Source organism: Carcharhinus amblyrhynchos, chromosome 12 (genome assembly GCF_965287045.1).
Source record: "Carcharhinus amblyrhynchos chromosome 12, sCarAmb.v2.hapA, whole genome shotgun sequence".
NCBI lineage: Eukaryota > Metazoa > Chordata > Chondrichthyes > Carcharhiniformes > Carcharhinidae > Carcharhinus > Carcharhinus amblyrhynchos.
In genome coordinates, this window is record NC_137335.1 from 31054916 (window position 1) to 31069688 (window position 14773).

The window sequence follows — 14773 nt, forward strand, 5'->3', positions numbered from 1 at the left end:
GGGAGTATTCCTGAGATTACTACCCTAGAGATCCTTCTTTTCAATCTTCTGCCTAACTCCTTAAATTGTTGTTGCAGGACCTGGCTACTCCTTCTACCTATGTCATTTGTGCCAATGTGGACAATGACATCTGTCTGATTTCCCTTCCATTTCAGGATGCTTTGCACCTGCTCAGTGACATCTGGGAGTCTGGCACCAGGGGGCAAACTACAATCCCAGAGTCTCTTTCACATCTATGGAAGCACCTATTTGTGCCCCTAACTATTGAATCCCCGACCACCATTGCTTTGCTATGCTTTGTACCCATGGTCTGTACAGCAGGACTAGCTGTGGTGCCTTCGCTCTGGCCGCTGCTGTTGATGTCCCCATCAGTATCCAAAACAGCATACTTGTTAGATAGGAGGACAACCATAGGGAACCCCTTCACTAACTACCTACCTCACCTGGGGTCACCCATTTATCATCCTACACCTTGGGTGTGACCATATCTCTGTAGCTATTGTCAGTAACAATTTCAGCTAATTGTATGCCCTTCAGTGCCTCCAGCTGCTGCTCTAATCGATCCATGTGTTCGATGAGCATCTACAACTGGATGCATTTCCCACAGATGCAATCCTCAGGAACACTTGAAATGTCTACGGTACTCCACGTTGTGCAGGAATAGCCAATTGACATCTCCCTCCTTCTATTGGTTGTTAGATTTTAAAAAACTAAATACTAGGCAGGCACTTAAAAGAAAAAAAATACTGCTGCTGCTCTCACGAATAGACCCCCTAAAATTAATGTGTCTCCTGATTACTTAGGTTGGTAAAAATATTAAGTCTAGCTTGCTATCTTCTAGTAACTGTAAAAAAACTCTTACCTTACAAAATATAGCTCAGATTCTCTCCTGTGAACCTGGGAATGAACAGGTTAAGGACACGAGTCACCTGATTTATAAAGAACCAATCAGGATCCTATCTCTTTTTTGAAAATCTGACGTCAGCATAAGGTTTTCTTGGTGCTGCTGAAAATACACTTACCTGTCGCTAGGCTCCACCCTCCAGACTCTTCTCCCACAATTCCTGGTTGCTCCTGCTGCTAGAGTTCCCGAGAGAGACTGATAAATAAATTGTTACATATTAATTTTATAGTGAGTGTCAGGGATTTATTTAACCACTAAAGTTGCTGAACCACTTCACACACTTCTTTTGCAGATTATAAGGCAAGATACTCCTCTTTGAGTGTTTTGGTGTTAGTTCTCAGAGGGAGGGGATCAACCTCCACTTTATAACAGTAACCACTGCCTAGAAGGTCAAGGGCATGGCAAGTAACATTTACATCACACAAATGCCAGGCAATGACCATCTCCACCAGACAGAATCTAACCATCATTCTTTGACATTCAATAACATTACTATTGCTGAAATCCCTGCTGTCAACAACTTGGGGCTTACCATTGACCAGAATTTGAATGGGACAAGCCACACTACATACTACAGCTGCAAGAACAGGTTAGAGGCTAAGAATCCCGTGGCAAGTAACTCACCTTCTCACTACCCAAAGCCTGTCCACCATCTACAATGCATAAGTCAGGAGTGTGATGGAATACTCTCCACTAACCTGGATGAGTGCAGCTCCAATAACACTCAAGAAACTCTATACCACCCAGGACAAAGCAGCCTACTTGATTAGAAACTTTCCACAAACATCCATTTCCTCCACTAACTAGGCAGTGGCAGCAATGAGTACCATCTACAAGATAAGAACATAAGAACATAAGAAATAGGAGCAGGAGTAGGCCATCTAGCCCTTCGAGCCTGCCCCGCCATTCAATAAGATCATGGCTGATCTGTCGTGGCTCAGTTCCACATTCCTGCCCTCTCCCCATAACCCCTAATCCCCTCGCTTATCAAAAACCCATCAACCCGCGTCTTAAAAATATTTAGCGAGGCAGCCTCCACCACTTCAACGGGCAGAGAATTCCGGAGATTCACCCCCCTTTGAGTGAAGAAGTTCCTCCTCAACTCCGTTCTAAACCGCCCCCCCTTTATCTTGAGGCTATGCCCCCTAGTCCTACTGTCCTTTCTGAGCAGGAAGAGTCTCTCCACCTCTATCCTATCCATCCCATTCATCATCTTATACGTCTCAATGAGATCTCCCCTCATTCTTCTAAACTCTAACGAGTACAAGCCTAGTTTATTCAGCCTCTCCTCATAGTTCAACCCCCTCAACTCCAGTATCAGCCTAGTAAACCTCCTCTGCACTCCCTCCAAGGCCAAAATATCCTTGCGTAAGTGCGGCGACCAAAACTGCACACAGTACTCCAGCTGCGGCCTCACCAATGCCCTATACAGCTGCAGCAAGACCTCCCTACTTTTATATTCAATCCCCCTCGCGATGAAGGCCAGCATCCCATTAGCCTTCCTGACCACCTGCTGCACCTGCAGGCTGGGTTTTTGCGACTCATGCACAAGGACCCCGAGGTCCCTCTGCACCGTTGCCTGCTGCAGTTTTTCACCACGTAAGTAATACTCTTTCCTACCATTATTCCTACCAAAGTGGACCACCTCGCACTTGCCAACATTAAATTCCATTTGCCAGTTCTTGGCCCATTCGCCCAGCCTACCTAGATCCTTCTGCAGACTCTCCACACCCTCCGCGCAATTTGCCGTTCCACCAATCTTGGTGTCATCAGCAAATTTCGACACTATTCACTCGGTTCCCTCCTCCAGATCATCTATATAAATGGTAAATAGCTGAGGCCCCAGCACCGACCCCTGGGGCACTCCACTAGTCACCAACCGCCAATCCGAATAGCACCCATTGACCCCCACTCTCTGCCTCCTATTTGACAACCAATCCTCTATCCACGCTAACACCCTACCCCCAACTCCATGCCCCCTTACCTTCTAGAATAACCTCTTGTGAGGTACCTTGTCAAACGCCTTCTGAAAATCAAGAAAGACCACATCCACCGGCTCTCCTCTATCTACCGCCCTAGACACATCCTCGTAGAACTCCAATAAATTTGTCAGACACGACTTCCCCTTAACGAAACCGTGCTGCGTCTGCTCTATCAAGCAATTCCCCTGAAGATGCCTTGCTATTTCCTCATTGATGATGGATTCTAACATTTTACCTACAACAGACGTTAAACTAACCGGCCTATAATTCCCTGCCTTTTGCCTGCCACCCTTCTTAAACAACGGCGTTGCACTGCAGGAACTCACTAGGCTCCTTAGACATCAGGTTCCAAACACATGACTGCTATCATTTAGAAGGACTAGGGCAGCAGATACCTGGGAACTCCATCACTTACAAGTTCCCCTCCCAGTCATTCACTATCTTAGAAGTGTATCACTGCCCCTTCACTGTCTGGGTCAAAATCCTGAACTCCCTCCCCAGAAGAACTGTTTTTACTTAAACTATAGGGACTACAGCTGTTCAAGAAGGCAGCTCACCGTTTTCTCAAGATTAAATAGAGATGGGAAACACGTGCTGCTTAGCCAGCAACTCACACCTCTGAACATGTAAAATAATCAGCTTCACACATGGAATGTTGGCTTCAGATGTGGCATCATTTCAGATTCATTTTAGTGAGCCTGACATTTGTGATGCAGGTGGGGACAGTCAAACTTATCTCGATGGTGTTCATGAGTCCTATGTGCAGTTTAAATGCTTTCCCTTTTATAGTGTGTTGACGTGATGTTTTTGGACCGGCTGAGATTGAGATAGAGATGGTTGGAGAGGGTTAACGTGTCCACTGACTGTGTAGATTTCTGTGCTGCTGGTTTTGCAGCCAGAATCCCACTGATGCATAGATGGCACTGTGTGTTTTACAGACAAATTATCATTCCCGAACAAAGGGGCAGCTGATTTGTTTCATCGCATATTGAAAAATATATTTACTGACATAACAAAGATAATTCGCGGGATCTGATGGTTCTCCATTGTCTGCGGAAATATTCTTCACCGAAAGAGATCTGCTGCCGTCCGAGAGCAGCAGCAAGCCATGGATTCAGAATACCCTTCCTTTGAAAATCCTCTGTATACCGAACTGAAATATTTTTGTAAGAAGGTGAAACGAGCTTGCATGGATTTAAAGGAAGATCTGATTCCCGACAAAGATGATCGGTATTATAGGTAGGAGATCTCCCCTCCTTACCAGTTTAGTTATACAATAGATTTTTAACCGGAGAATTATGAAATTAGTTTTCAATGAATGCAATTAATTTTTGATACATTGTAAATCAATATTGACTATTACAAGAAAATATTTCCTAATGTGATGTTTATTTTAATTTCACTTCTTAATATTCCATCTTGAGAGATCGGCAACATGTCTCTCAATTTGATGCTCATTTAGAGGTAAATCGCAGTAGTTTCCATCCACATTGGATTGCATTACATTGAAATAAAGGGCTACTGAATTGTTTATTGTAAGAGAAATGTGTTACGATTTGTCGACGAAGCCGATCACTAATTCTTGCTTCCTGTTGGAATCTATAGCAACCAGAACAGTAGGTTGCAAATGTATTCAAGACGTGTAAAAGGCCAAGCAAAATTCAATCTTAACCCACCCATTGCTTCCCTTAGGCAGGTGCGCTGTTCTCAATGCGGTCTTGTACCCGCGGAGGGGGAACAGCAATCCCATAATACCTTATTACCAAATGTCAGGAGATATGTTTCAATAACTCAGTTGCTGATGGTTACAGAACTGAGAAAATGGCGGGGGTTATGAATTATTCATGAAATGGTGGACGTAATACATTTAGTATACGTTTAGCAAATGTTTAAACGGTGAAAAACGAACATATACTCAAAATCTTTGAAGTGTCAGCAAGTGAGTAATTCATGCAGTTTCATACATTCATACATTATACGTTTTATAGAGGTGCGAATGAGTCATATTTTAAAATGCGGACTGAGGAGAAAAAATTGGAGGAACGTCACAAGTGGTCTTGTTAAAATCGAAATTGTTACTCCAATATATTAGGCCCGATTTTACCATCAAATTGCGCCCGTTTTCAGGCGTGATAAATTGGTCAAGTCAGGCATGAAGTGAGTAGCATGATCTATGCCGCCTCTACGCTGGTTCCCCCCTTACCGAGGCCCGAAAATTGATGCGATCGGGTCCACACCCAAATTGGCACAATGGCCATTTGAATGCATTTAAATTGAATTAATGGGCTGCACATCCAATTTTACTCGCATTTCCCCCTTTACCCAATCCCGAATTGGTGCGAATCAGACATGCTCAACAGAAGTCTGCTTCGGGCGCTCCATTAGCGAGGAGGTAAGTGCGTAGTGTCTGTTGGCTCTCTGCTGCTCATAGGTATCCTTTCGTTGTGGCCATTTTCTTTCTTGAGTTGGTGGTGGCTCTGAGAGTGTGTGGGGGTGAGGGGCTCTTGCTCTGCTGGGTCTCCAATGTCCAATTTGCAGCTCAGACCCAGGTCTCAGCACTGACCTCGGGTCTTGCGGTGTTGCTGGATCCCAGTGCACTCAGCTCACTCCCAGCTAAAAGATGTGCACAAAGTTCTTGCAAATTGCACTGCTGCAGCTTCTCAACTTTACAAGGAACTGTAATTTTGGGGAGCATATGGCTGGGGCAATTGGGGGGGCTGTGATTATGGGGAACATGTGGCTGGAAGAATGGGGAGCCATGATTGTGGGGAACATGTGGCTGGAGGAATGGGGGGCTGTGATTGTGGGGAACATGTGGCTGGAGGAATTGGAAGGGGGCTGTGATTGTGGAGGGCAAGTGGCCAGGGGAATTGGGGAGGGCTGTGATTATGGGGAGCATGTGGCTGGGGGAATTGGGGGTATGGACAGTGACTGTTGATGTTCTAGGGGCATGCAGCATTCCTTAATCTCTACATGTGTTTCTGCTCTCCTCTCCCCCTGTTCCCTCCCCCCCCTTCAGAGTGTCGAGATGGCTTATGCGATGCAACCAATCAATCTTGCTGTTCTTTTGGTTGCTGCTGGAGCTGAGGAGGGGGACATGGAGGAAGAATTGTGGGCACAGGAGGCCCGGGCCTTACCACTTGCACGAATAAAGTGAGACAATTACCAGAGGCAGGAGGTGGCCACCATTCATCCAGAAAGGGGTGCAGGAGAAGGAGGGAGCAGAGACCCTGGCAGTTTCGTGTACGTGTCTTTTGAACAGATGTCGGACACTGTGCACCGCTGACATCTCCGTCTCCGAAGGTGCAACAGCTATGCAACCTGTTGCAGGACCTGGCACCTAGAGATGGGGAGGCACCCACTCTCAGTGCTGTCAAATTAATGGCCGCTCTGAACTTTTATGCGACTGGCTCTGTCCAGACTCCTACCAGAGATGTCTGTGGCACCCCCCAATCAGCTGTTCACACCTGTGTCAAGCAGGTCACAGAAGCCCTGTATTCCCAGCTGGTCAGTACAACAAATTTAACCTGGCCCAGGCCCATCAGAAAGCCTGGACTGCAGGGTTCACAGCCATTGTGGGGATGCCTACCGTACAGGGGGCCATTGACTGCACACATGTTGCTCTCAAGGACCCTCCCCCTACAGAATCCGCGGAGATTCATCAACAGAAAGGCGTTCCACTTCCTGAATGTTCAAGTAGTGTGCGACCATAAGATGAACGTGTCTGCTCAAGACATCCAGGTAGCGTGCATAACAGCTTCATTGTCAGGAGCTTGGACAATCCGGAGGCGTTTGAGGAGGAGCGGAGGCTATGGGAATGGCTCCTGCTTGATATGGGTTTCCCACTTCGGACATGGCTGATGATGCCGGTGCGGAGCCTGTTACTGAGGTGGAGACCTGCTATAATGAGGGCCATGTAGCCGTGCACGTGATAAGGGAGAGGTGCATTGGGCACCTCAAAATGCCACCTCTACAGAGAGGTGATGTATTGGAGGAGGAAGAGGAGGATGTGGAGGCTGACCAGCTGGGCATCACTAGGGAAGATGACCAGCAGGGGGAGGGAGAAGAGGAAGAAGAAGAAGAAGAACATGCCGAGGAACGCCAACCAGGCGCTGGAGGGCTGGCAGCTCAAATGAGGCATGCGAGGGCAGCAAAGGAGGCCCTGATCACTAGGCGGTTCAGCCACTAGGGTTTTGTGTCTGTGGGTTCCATTCCCCCTCCCCCAAAATTCCTTCCATCTGTTGCAACATTTTCACACCAGAGTGGTGGGCCCGGGTACTCTGTGTTGGCAAATTTTTTGGCAGGCAGGAGGGTGATGACGACTCGCAAAGCATCATTATGATGATGCCCTGGTGCAAACTGCTCTGTCTCCTATGTGAGCTCCACATATACGCTGGCACCTAGGTCTATGTCTGTGTAGTGGGTAAGGGATCTGAAATGACAGGGCCCTGGGATGGATGGAGAGGGAAACGGGAGGGAATTACTCTTGGGATCTGGGGAACCAATGCCTTCCTTTCCTCAGTGACACAGCAATGAAGCATCGTTCCGGTGATCATCAATGGAAGAGGATTCTTATTTGAGACAAATCTGTGACAAATTAGTCACACAGGTGGATGGTCGAAAAACATTTAGTTGCAATAAAGGTGTTCAAATCAGACATTCTAACATAAAAACTTGTGAACAGAAAACATTAAGGTGCTTAAATATCTTTGTAACTAGTGCAACCCTTTACCAATGCCATCTCAGTGCAGCTACAACTTCCTAATCTTATGTGGCCTACCGAACTTCTCAGTGGCTCCCCACATTAGAGGTGGAGGGGGCCACCTGCCTACCTCGCCCCGTTACCTGTGATGCACATGGTGGGCATCCTCTGGAGGCCCTGGACCTTGAGGGCTTTGCCTGGGATGTTTCCATGACACCCTCCACATTAGGTCCCTGAGATTTACCAGTGTCACAAGGGGGGAGTCAGAAGGTGTAGCCACAGCCACAGTCTTCTGGCTGGAAGGCCCTGGCATAGGCTCGAGCCCTTCCTCTTCCCTTGGGGTTTTTGTGGGTTCCTGGGTCACTCCATGGGACGGTGGTGCTTCTGTAGTGAGCTCTAGAAACTCCAGCGTCACCTGGCACTGCCAGTCCTGGAGACCACCTGCATCCTACACATGGTGGTCAATCCCTCTGCGATGGCCACTTGAGTCTGGGGCTACTCTCAGTGGCTGTAGCAAATGCCCCCTGAGATTGAGCCACATTCTGCACCCCTTAGCCATGGCTGTCTGAGACTGGATGTAGAGATGCCGGCGTTGAACTGGGGTAAACACAGTAAGAAGTCTCACAACACCAGGTTAAAGTCCAACCAGTTTATTTGATAGTAAACCCACAAGCTTTTGGAAATGCTGTTCCTTCGTCAAATGTATGGAAGGTTCTGATCAGAGAAGGGCAGATAAAGGCACACACAGTTTACAGAATACTGATTAGAACGTGAGTCTTTCCAGCTAACCTGCTACTCAAGTCTTAAAGTTGCAGACAATGTGAGTGGAGATAGCATTAGGCATAGGTTAAAGAGATGTGTATTGACTCCAGACACGACAGTAAGTGAGATGTTGCAAGTTCAGGCAAGTCATGGAGGATACAGATAGTGCGACAGGAACCCAAGATCCGGTTGAGGCTGTCCTCATGTGTGGAACTTGGCTATCAGTCTCTGCTCAGTGATTCTGCGCTGTCGTGTGTCGTGAAGGTTGCCTAGGAGAACGCTTACCTGAAGATCAGAGGCTGAATGCCCGTGATCGCTCGAGTGTTCGCCAACAGGAAGGGAACAGTCTTGCCTGGTGATCGTCGAGTGATGTTCATTCATCCATTGTCGTAGCATCTGCATGGTCTCCCCAATGTACCATGCTTCGGGACATGCTTTCCTGCAGTGTATTAGGTAGACAACGTTGGCCTAATTGCGAGAGTATGTGCTGTGTACCTGGTACACCATCCACTACACTTGGTTTCCAACTCCAAATCATCTATGTAAATTCTAAACAATTGCGGTCCCAACACTAGTCCCTGAGGCACACCACTAGTCACTGACCGCCAACCAGAAAAACACCCATTTACCCCCACTCTTTGCTTTCTGTTAGTTAACCAATCCTTTATCCATGCTAATACATTACCTGTAATAATGTGCACCTTTGTCTTATGTAGCAGTCTTTGGTGCAACACCTTGTCAAATGCCTTCTGGAATTCCAGATACACCACATCCACATTTTCCCCATTGTCCACTGCACATGTCATGTTCTCAAAGAATTCCACCAAATTAGTTAAACATGACCTGCCCTTCATGAACCCGTGCTGCGTCTTACCAATGGGACAATTTACATCCAGATATCTCACTATTTCTTCCTTGATAATAGGGTTAAGCATTTTCCCTACTACAGGAGTTAAGCTAACCAGCCTATAGTTACCTGCCTTTTGTCTACCTCCTTCTTTAAACAGTGGCATCACATTTGCTTGTCAGGAGAGTTTTACACGGTCTTTAGTAACTGAGCCCCTTTTTCTGTATTCTCAACTGATGAGGTGATTTCAATGGTTTTATCTAAAATCCAAATTGGTTCTGCCAACTGCTTCTTTTGGGTACTTAGGTCATTTATGCCACATACCAGTCTGTCTCACATTTCATTAAGAGGTGATCTGAAGTTGCAATGCTCAGCCAATTTCCACAATCAAACCAAAATCTCAGTGATAGGTTCCCTTGGAGCTATTGCTGGAGGAAATGCCTGGGATTATGGATTGTCTACCTAATATGTTGCAAGAAAGGCTGTCCCGAAGCATGGTACATTGGGGAGACCATGCAGACGCTATGACAACGGATGAATGAACATCGCTTGACAGTCACCAGGCAAGACTGTTCCCTTCCTGTTGGCGAACACTTCAGCGGTCACGGGCATTCGGCCTCTGACCTTCGGGTAAGCATTCTCCAAGGCGGCCTTCATAAGAACATAAGAACATAAGAAATAGGAGCAGGAGTAGGCCATCTGGCCCTTCGAGCCTGCCCCGCCATTCAATAAGATCATGGCTGATCTGTCGTGGCTCAGTTCCACTTTCCCGCCCTCTCCCCATAACCCTTAATCCCCTCTCTTATCAAAAACCCATCAACCCGCTTCTTAAAAATATTTAGCGAGGCAGCCTCCACCACTTCAACGGGCAGAGAATTCCAGAGATTCACCACCCTTTGAGTGAAGAAGTTCCTCCTCAACTCCGTTCTGAACCGCCCCCCCTTTATCTTGAGGCTGTGCCCCCTAGTCCTACTGTCTTTTTTGAGCGGGAAGAGTCTTTCCACCTCTATCCTATCCATCCCATTCATCATCTTATACGTCTCAATGAGATCTCCCCTCATTCTTCTAAACTCTAACGAGTACAAGCCTAGTTTATTCAGCCTCTCCTCATAGCTCAACCCCCTCAACTCCGGTATCAGCCTAGTAAACCTCCTCTGCACTCCCTCCAGGGCCAAAATATCCTTGCGCAGGTGCGGCGCCCAAAACTGCACACAGTACTCCAGCTGCGGCCTCACCAATGCCCTATACAGCTGCAGCAAGCTTCACGACACGACAGCGCAGAGTCGCTGAGCAGAGACTGATAGCCAAGTTCCGCACACATGAGGACGGTCTCAACAGGGATCTTGGGTTCATGTTGCACTATCTGTAACCCCCATGACTTGCCTGGGTTTGCAAAACCTCACTTACTGTACTGTCTGGAGACAATACACATCTCTTTAACCTGTGCTCAGTGCTCCTTCCACTCACATTGTTAGCCACTTTAAGACTTGAATAGCAGGTTAGGTGTAAAGATTTGCATTCTAATCAGTAATCTGTAAACTGTCTGTGCTTTATATGCTCTGTCTGAGGCCAGAACTCTCCATTCACCTGACAAAGAGGGAAACCTTGAAACCTTGTGAGTTTACTATCAAATAAATCCGTTGGACTTAAACCTGGTGTTGTCAGACTTCTTACTGTGTTAACCCCAGTCCAACGCTGGCATCTCCACATTATGGATGTGTGACAGGGTCAGATACTTTGTTGGACAATATTCAGTTTCAATGGGCTGCATGGCGTCCTTCTGCACTGTAGGGATTCTGTTCTAAGAGTGAAGGTTTCAACACAGTTCTTTGGAGACATTCCGGGGAGGATGTCTCTAAGATAGGATCACTCCCCATCACAGACTGCACTTTTGTTGGCGAGGTGTCAGATCCAGTTGAACGATGTTCATGGGCTTTCTCTGTACGATAATTTTCTGTGATTTATTATTGTTTATTAGGAGCAGGAATATCACTAATTTTAAGGGAAATACATTGTGTAATATTCTCCTGACAAGCACTAGCTGCAGCAAACTGCTTCTGCACACTGGCCATTGACACAATGATGTGGAGCTGCCCGTGTTGGACTGGGATAAACACAGTAAGAAGTCCCAGAACACCACGTTAAAGTCCAACAGGTTTATTTGGTAGCAAAAGCCACTAGCTTTCAGAGTGCTGCTCCTTCGTCAGGTAAGTGGGAGTTCTGTTCACAAACAGGCCAATGAAGACACAAACTCAATTTACAAAGTAATGGTTGGAATGTGAGTCTATACAGGTAATCAAGTCATAAAGGTACAGACAATGTGAGCAGAGAGAGCGTTAAGCACAGGTTAAAGAGATGTGTATTGTCTCCAGACAGGACAGTTAGTGAGATTTTGCAAGCCCAGGCAAGTCGTGGGGCTTACAGATGGTGTGACATGAACCCAAGATCCCGGTTGAGGCCGTCCTCATGTGTGCGGAACTTGGCTATCAGTGTCTGCTCAGTGACCCTGTATTGTGTGTCGTCAAGACCAACTTGGAGAATGCTTACCTGAAGATCAGAGGCCAAATGCCCCATGACCGCTGAAGTAATCCTCAACAGAAAGAGAACACTCTTGCCTAGTGATTGTCGAGCGATGTTCATTCATCTGATGTTGCAGCATCTGCAAGGTTTCCCCAATGTACCATGCCTGGGGACATCCTTTCCTGCAGCGTATCAGGTAGACAGCATGGACTGAGTTGCAAGAGTAAGTACTGTGCACCTTCTGTCGTATGCCAGAGCAGCTACAACATCTTCTCCGGAGCCTTCAACATATCATTGATGAAGATGAACATCTCTCCAAGACCATTCCCACACCCTCACTTCTTGCCTTCAAACAACCGCACAACCTCAAACAGACCATTGTCCACAGCAAACTACCCAGCCTTCAGGAGAACAGTGACCACGACATCACACAACCCTGCCACAACAACCTCTGCAAGATGTATTGGATCATCGACATGGATGCCATCATCTCGCATGAGAACACTATCCACCAGGTACACGGTACATACTTTTGCAGCTCGGCCAACATTGTCTACCTGATATGCTGCAGGAAAGGATGTCCCCAGGCATGGTACATTGGAGAGACCATGCAGATGCCACAACAACGGATGAATGAACACCACTTGACAATCACCAGGCAAGAGTGTTCTCTTCCTGTTCAACTTCAGTGGTCATGGGCATTCGGCCTCTGATCTTCGGGTAAGCATTCTCCAAGGCAGCCTTCACGACACATGACAACGCAGAGTCGCTGAGCAGGGACTGATAGTCAAGTTCTCCACACGAGGATGGCCTCAACTAGGATCTTGGGTTCATGTCACACTGTCTGTAAGCCTTTTGCAAGCTTGGGCTTGCAAAATCTCACTAATTGTCCTGTCTGGAGACAATACACATCTCTTTAACCTGTGCTTAATGCTCTCTCCACTCGTTATCTGTACCTTTTAAGACTTGATTATCTGTGAAGACTCACATTCCAACCAGTATGTGATCTGGTTTCCTCCCGGGGTCTGGGGATGCGCAGTTTGGGTTGGCTCGCCGTGGTAAATTATCCCTTAGTGTCGGGGGGGTGGCAGGGTGGATGTGTGGGGTTTCGGGGGTTACGGGGGTGGGGCCTGGGTGGCATTGTTGTCGGTGCAGGCATAATGGGCTGAATGGCCTCCTTCAGCACTGTAGGGATTCTAAATTTACAGAGGAGGTTATCAATTGTGGCATAACTTTGAAAAGCAGGGAAGTCATTTTGGAGTTATACAGAACTTTGGTGAGGCCACAGCTAGAATACTGTGTGCAGTTCTAGTCGCCACATTATCGGGAAGATGTGATTGCACTGGAGGGGGTACAGAGGAGATTCACCAGGATGCTGCCTGGAATGGAGTATTTCAGCCATGAGGAGAGGTTGGATAGACTTGGGTTGTTTCCGTTGGAGCAGGGAAGACTGAGGGGTGACCTGATCGAGGTGTACACAATTATTCAAAATGGCAAAAAAGAAAACGAGCAGAAATCCACCAAAATATCCAGAAAATGACAAAACAACAGTTGAGCAGACACAACAAACATATTTTTAAACAGTTACATGAAGCAACATTAAAACTGGACACTGGACATATTGTTAACATTGTCACAGCAGTCATCGTTTCAAATGACCATGAAAAAACAAATTAAATTGAGGCAGAAATTATCTCTACATCTGGACTTTGCAAATATCAGTGGCACTGAGATCTAATACATTATTTAAAACAGTAAAAGAGAAAACATGCAGAAATCCATCAAAATATCTATTAACATGGACACAGAAAATATGATTAATGATCACGTGATGACTTCAATAGGACAAATAAAAATTATATTTTCATTTAAATTAGCACAGCAAATATTATCTAAAATGACCACAGAAGACATTGCCTTAAACGGCCATAGTAACTTTTACAGATAATCTGAATTCAAACACAACAAATTGCAAGTAAAACACCCCACAAAATATTCAATTAGAATGACTTATTAAATGGGCACACACAGATACGCACAAACACACACACACAGACACATAACTCCTGGCCAGCATCTTCATTCTGGACACGCCTGTGATTTAGCTCAAACAGTATGGAGCAGCAGCCCTGGCATGGAACAATGAAATGTGTCATCCAGAGCAGTATTGCGCCTTTTACAGTGAGCTGCTCTCTTCTGCCCCAATAAGGGTGGAATTGGGACTGTACTGGTCTTTCCATTTCTCCCATCAGCACTAATTGTTTACCTTTTGAGAGGACCTGGGTCTTTTGCATCCAAAGTTCTATGTCGTCTGCGGGCACAGGTCGGATATCTAGAACATTCATGGTCATTACCGTCTCTTCTACTTGTGGTACCATCACTGATGTGGCTACTCATGGCCTCTGTGTTTGCTATATGACCTCCCAGCTGGTGTTCCAACTGATGGTTGTAGTGGGCCAATAAAAATGGCCCTTGCTGTCTGAAGATGTGTTAATTGGGTGGATTTGTCATGCTGGAGTGCCCCTTACTGTCCTGGGATGGGTGGATTGGGTGGATTGGCCTTGCTAGGTTGTCCCTTGGTGTCCCGGGTGTGTAGGTTGGGTGGATTGGCCGTGCTGGATTGCCGCTTTGTGTCCCAGGGTATGTGCGAGCTGTGGATTGGCCATGCTAACTTAATTTTAGCATCCCAAGATGTAGATGATAGGAAAATTGGACATGATAGAATCCCATTCTTAGTGTCCCAAGATGTGTCAGTTGGCTGGATTGGCAATGCTAAATGCCCTTCGTGTCCAAAGATGTGTAGGTTCGGTTTATTTGCCATGCTAAAGTGGCCCTTCGTGTCCCAGGATGTGTAGAATGGATGGATTGGCCATTCTAAATTGTCCCTTGGTGTTCCAGGGTGTGTGGGTTGGGTGGATTGGCCGTGCTGTGTTGCCCCTTGGTGTCCCAGGTGTGTGGGTTGGGTGGATTGGCAATGATAAATTGCCACTTGGTGTGCCGATATGTGTGCAGGGGGTGCGTGGGCCGGGCTGGATTGCCCCTTGGTGTCCCGGGAT

The 14773-nt window shown here is 46.7% G+C and overlaps 1 protein-coding gene across 2 annotated transcripts in view; it reads left to right on the forward strand.

The window, feature by feature from the left end:
* Positions 1 to 3782: 3782 nt before the first annotated feature.
* tmem181 (transmembrane protein 181) overlaps positions 3783 to 14773 on the forward strand; it is a 214792-nt gene continuing 203801 nt past the window's right edge. Inside the window, exon 1 of one of the 2 annotated variants that reach the window (XM_080200317.1) lies at positions 3783 to 4125. In XM_080200317.1, the coding sequence (XP_080056443.1) occupies positions 3995 to 4125 (131 nt within the window). In that variant the 5' untranslated portion in view covers positions 3783 to 3994. The remainder of the gene's footprint in view (positions 4126 to 14773) is intronic. The other variant, XM_080200318.1, reaches the window with a different exon arrangement.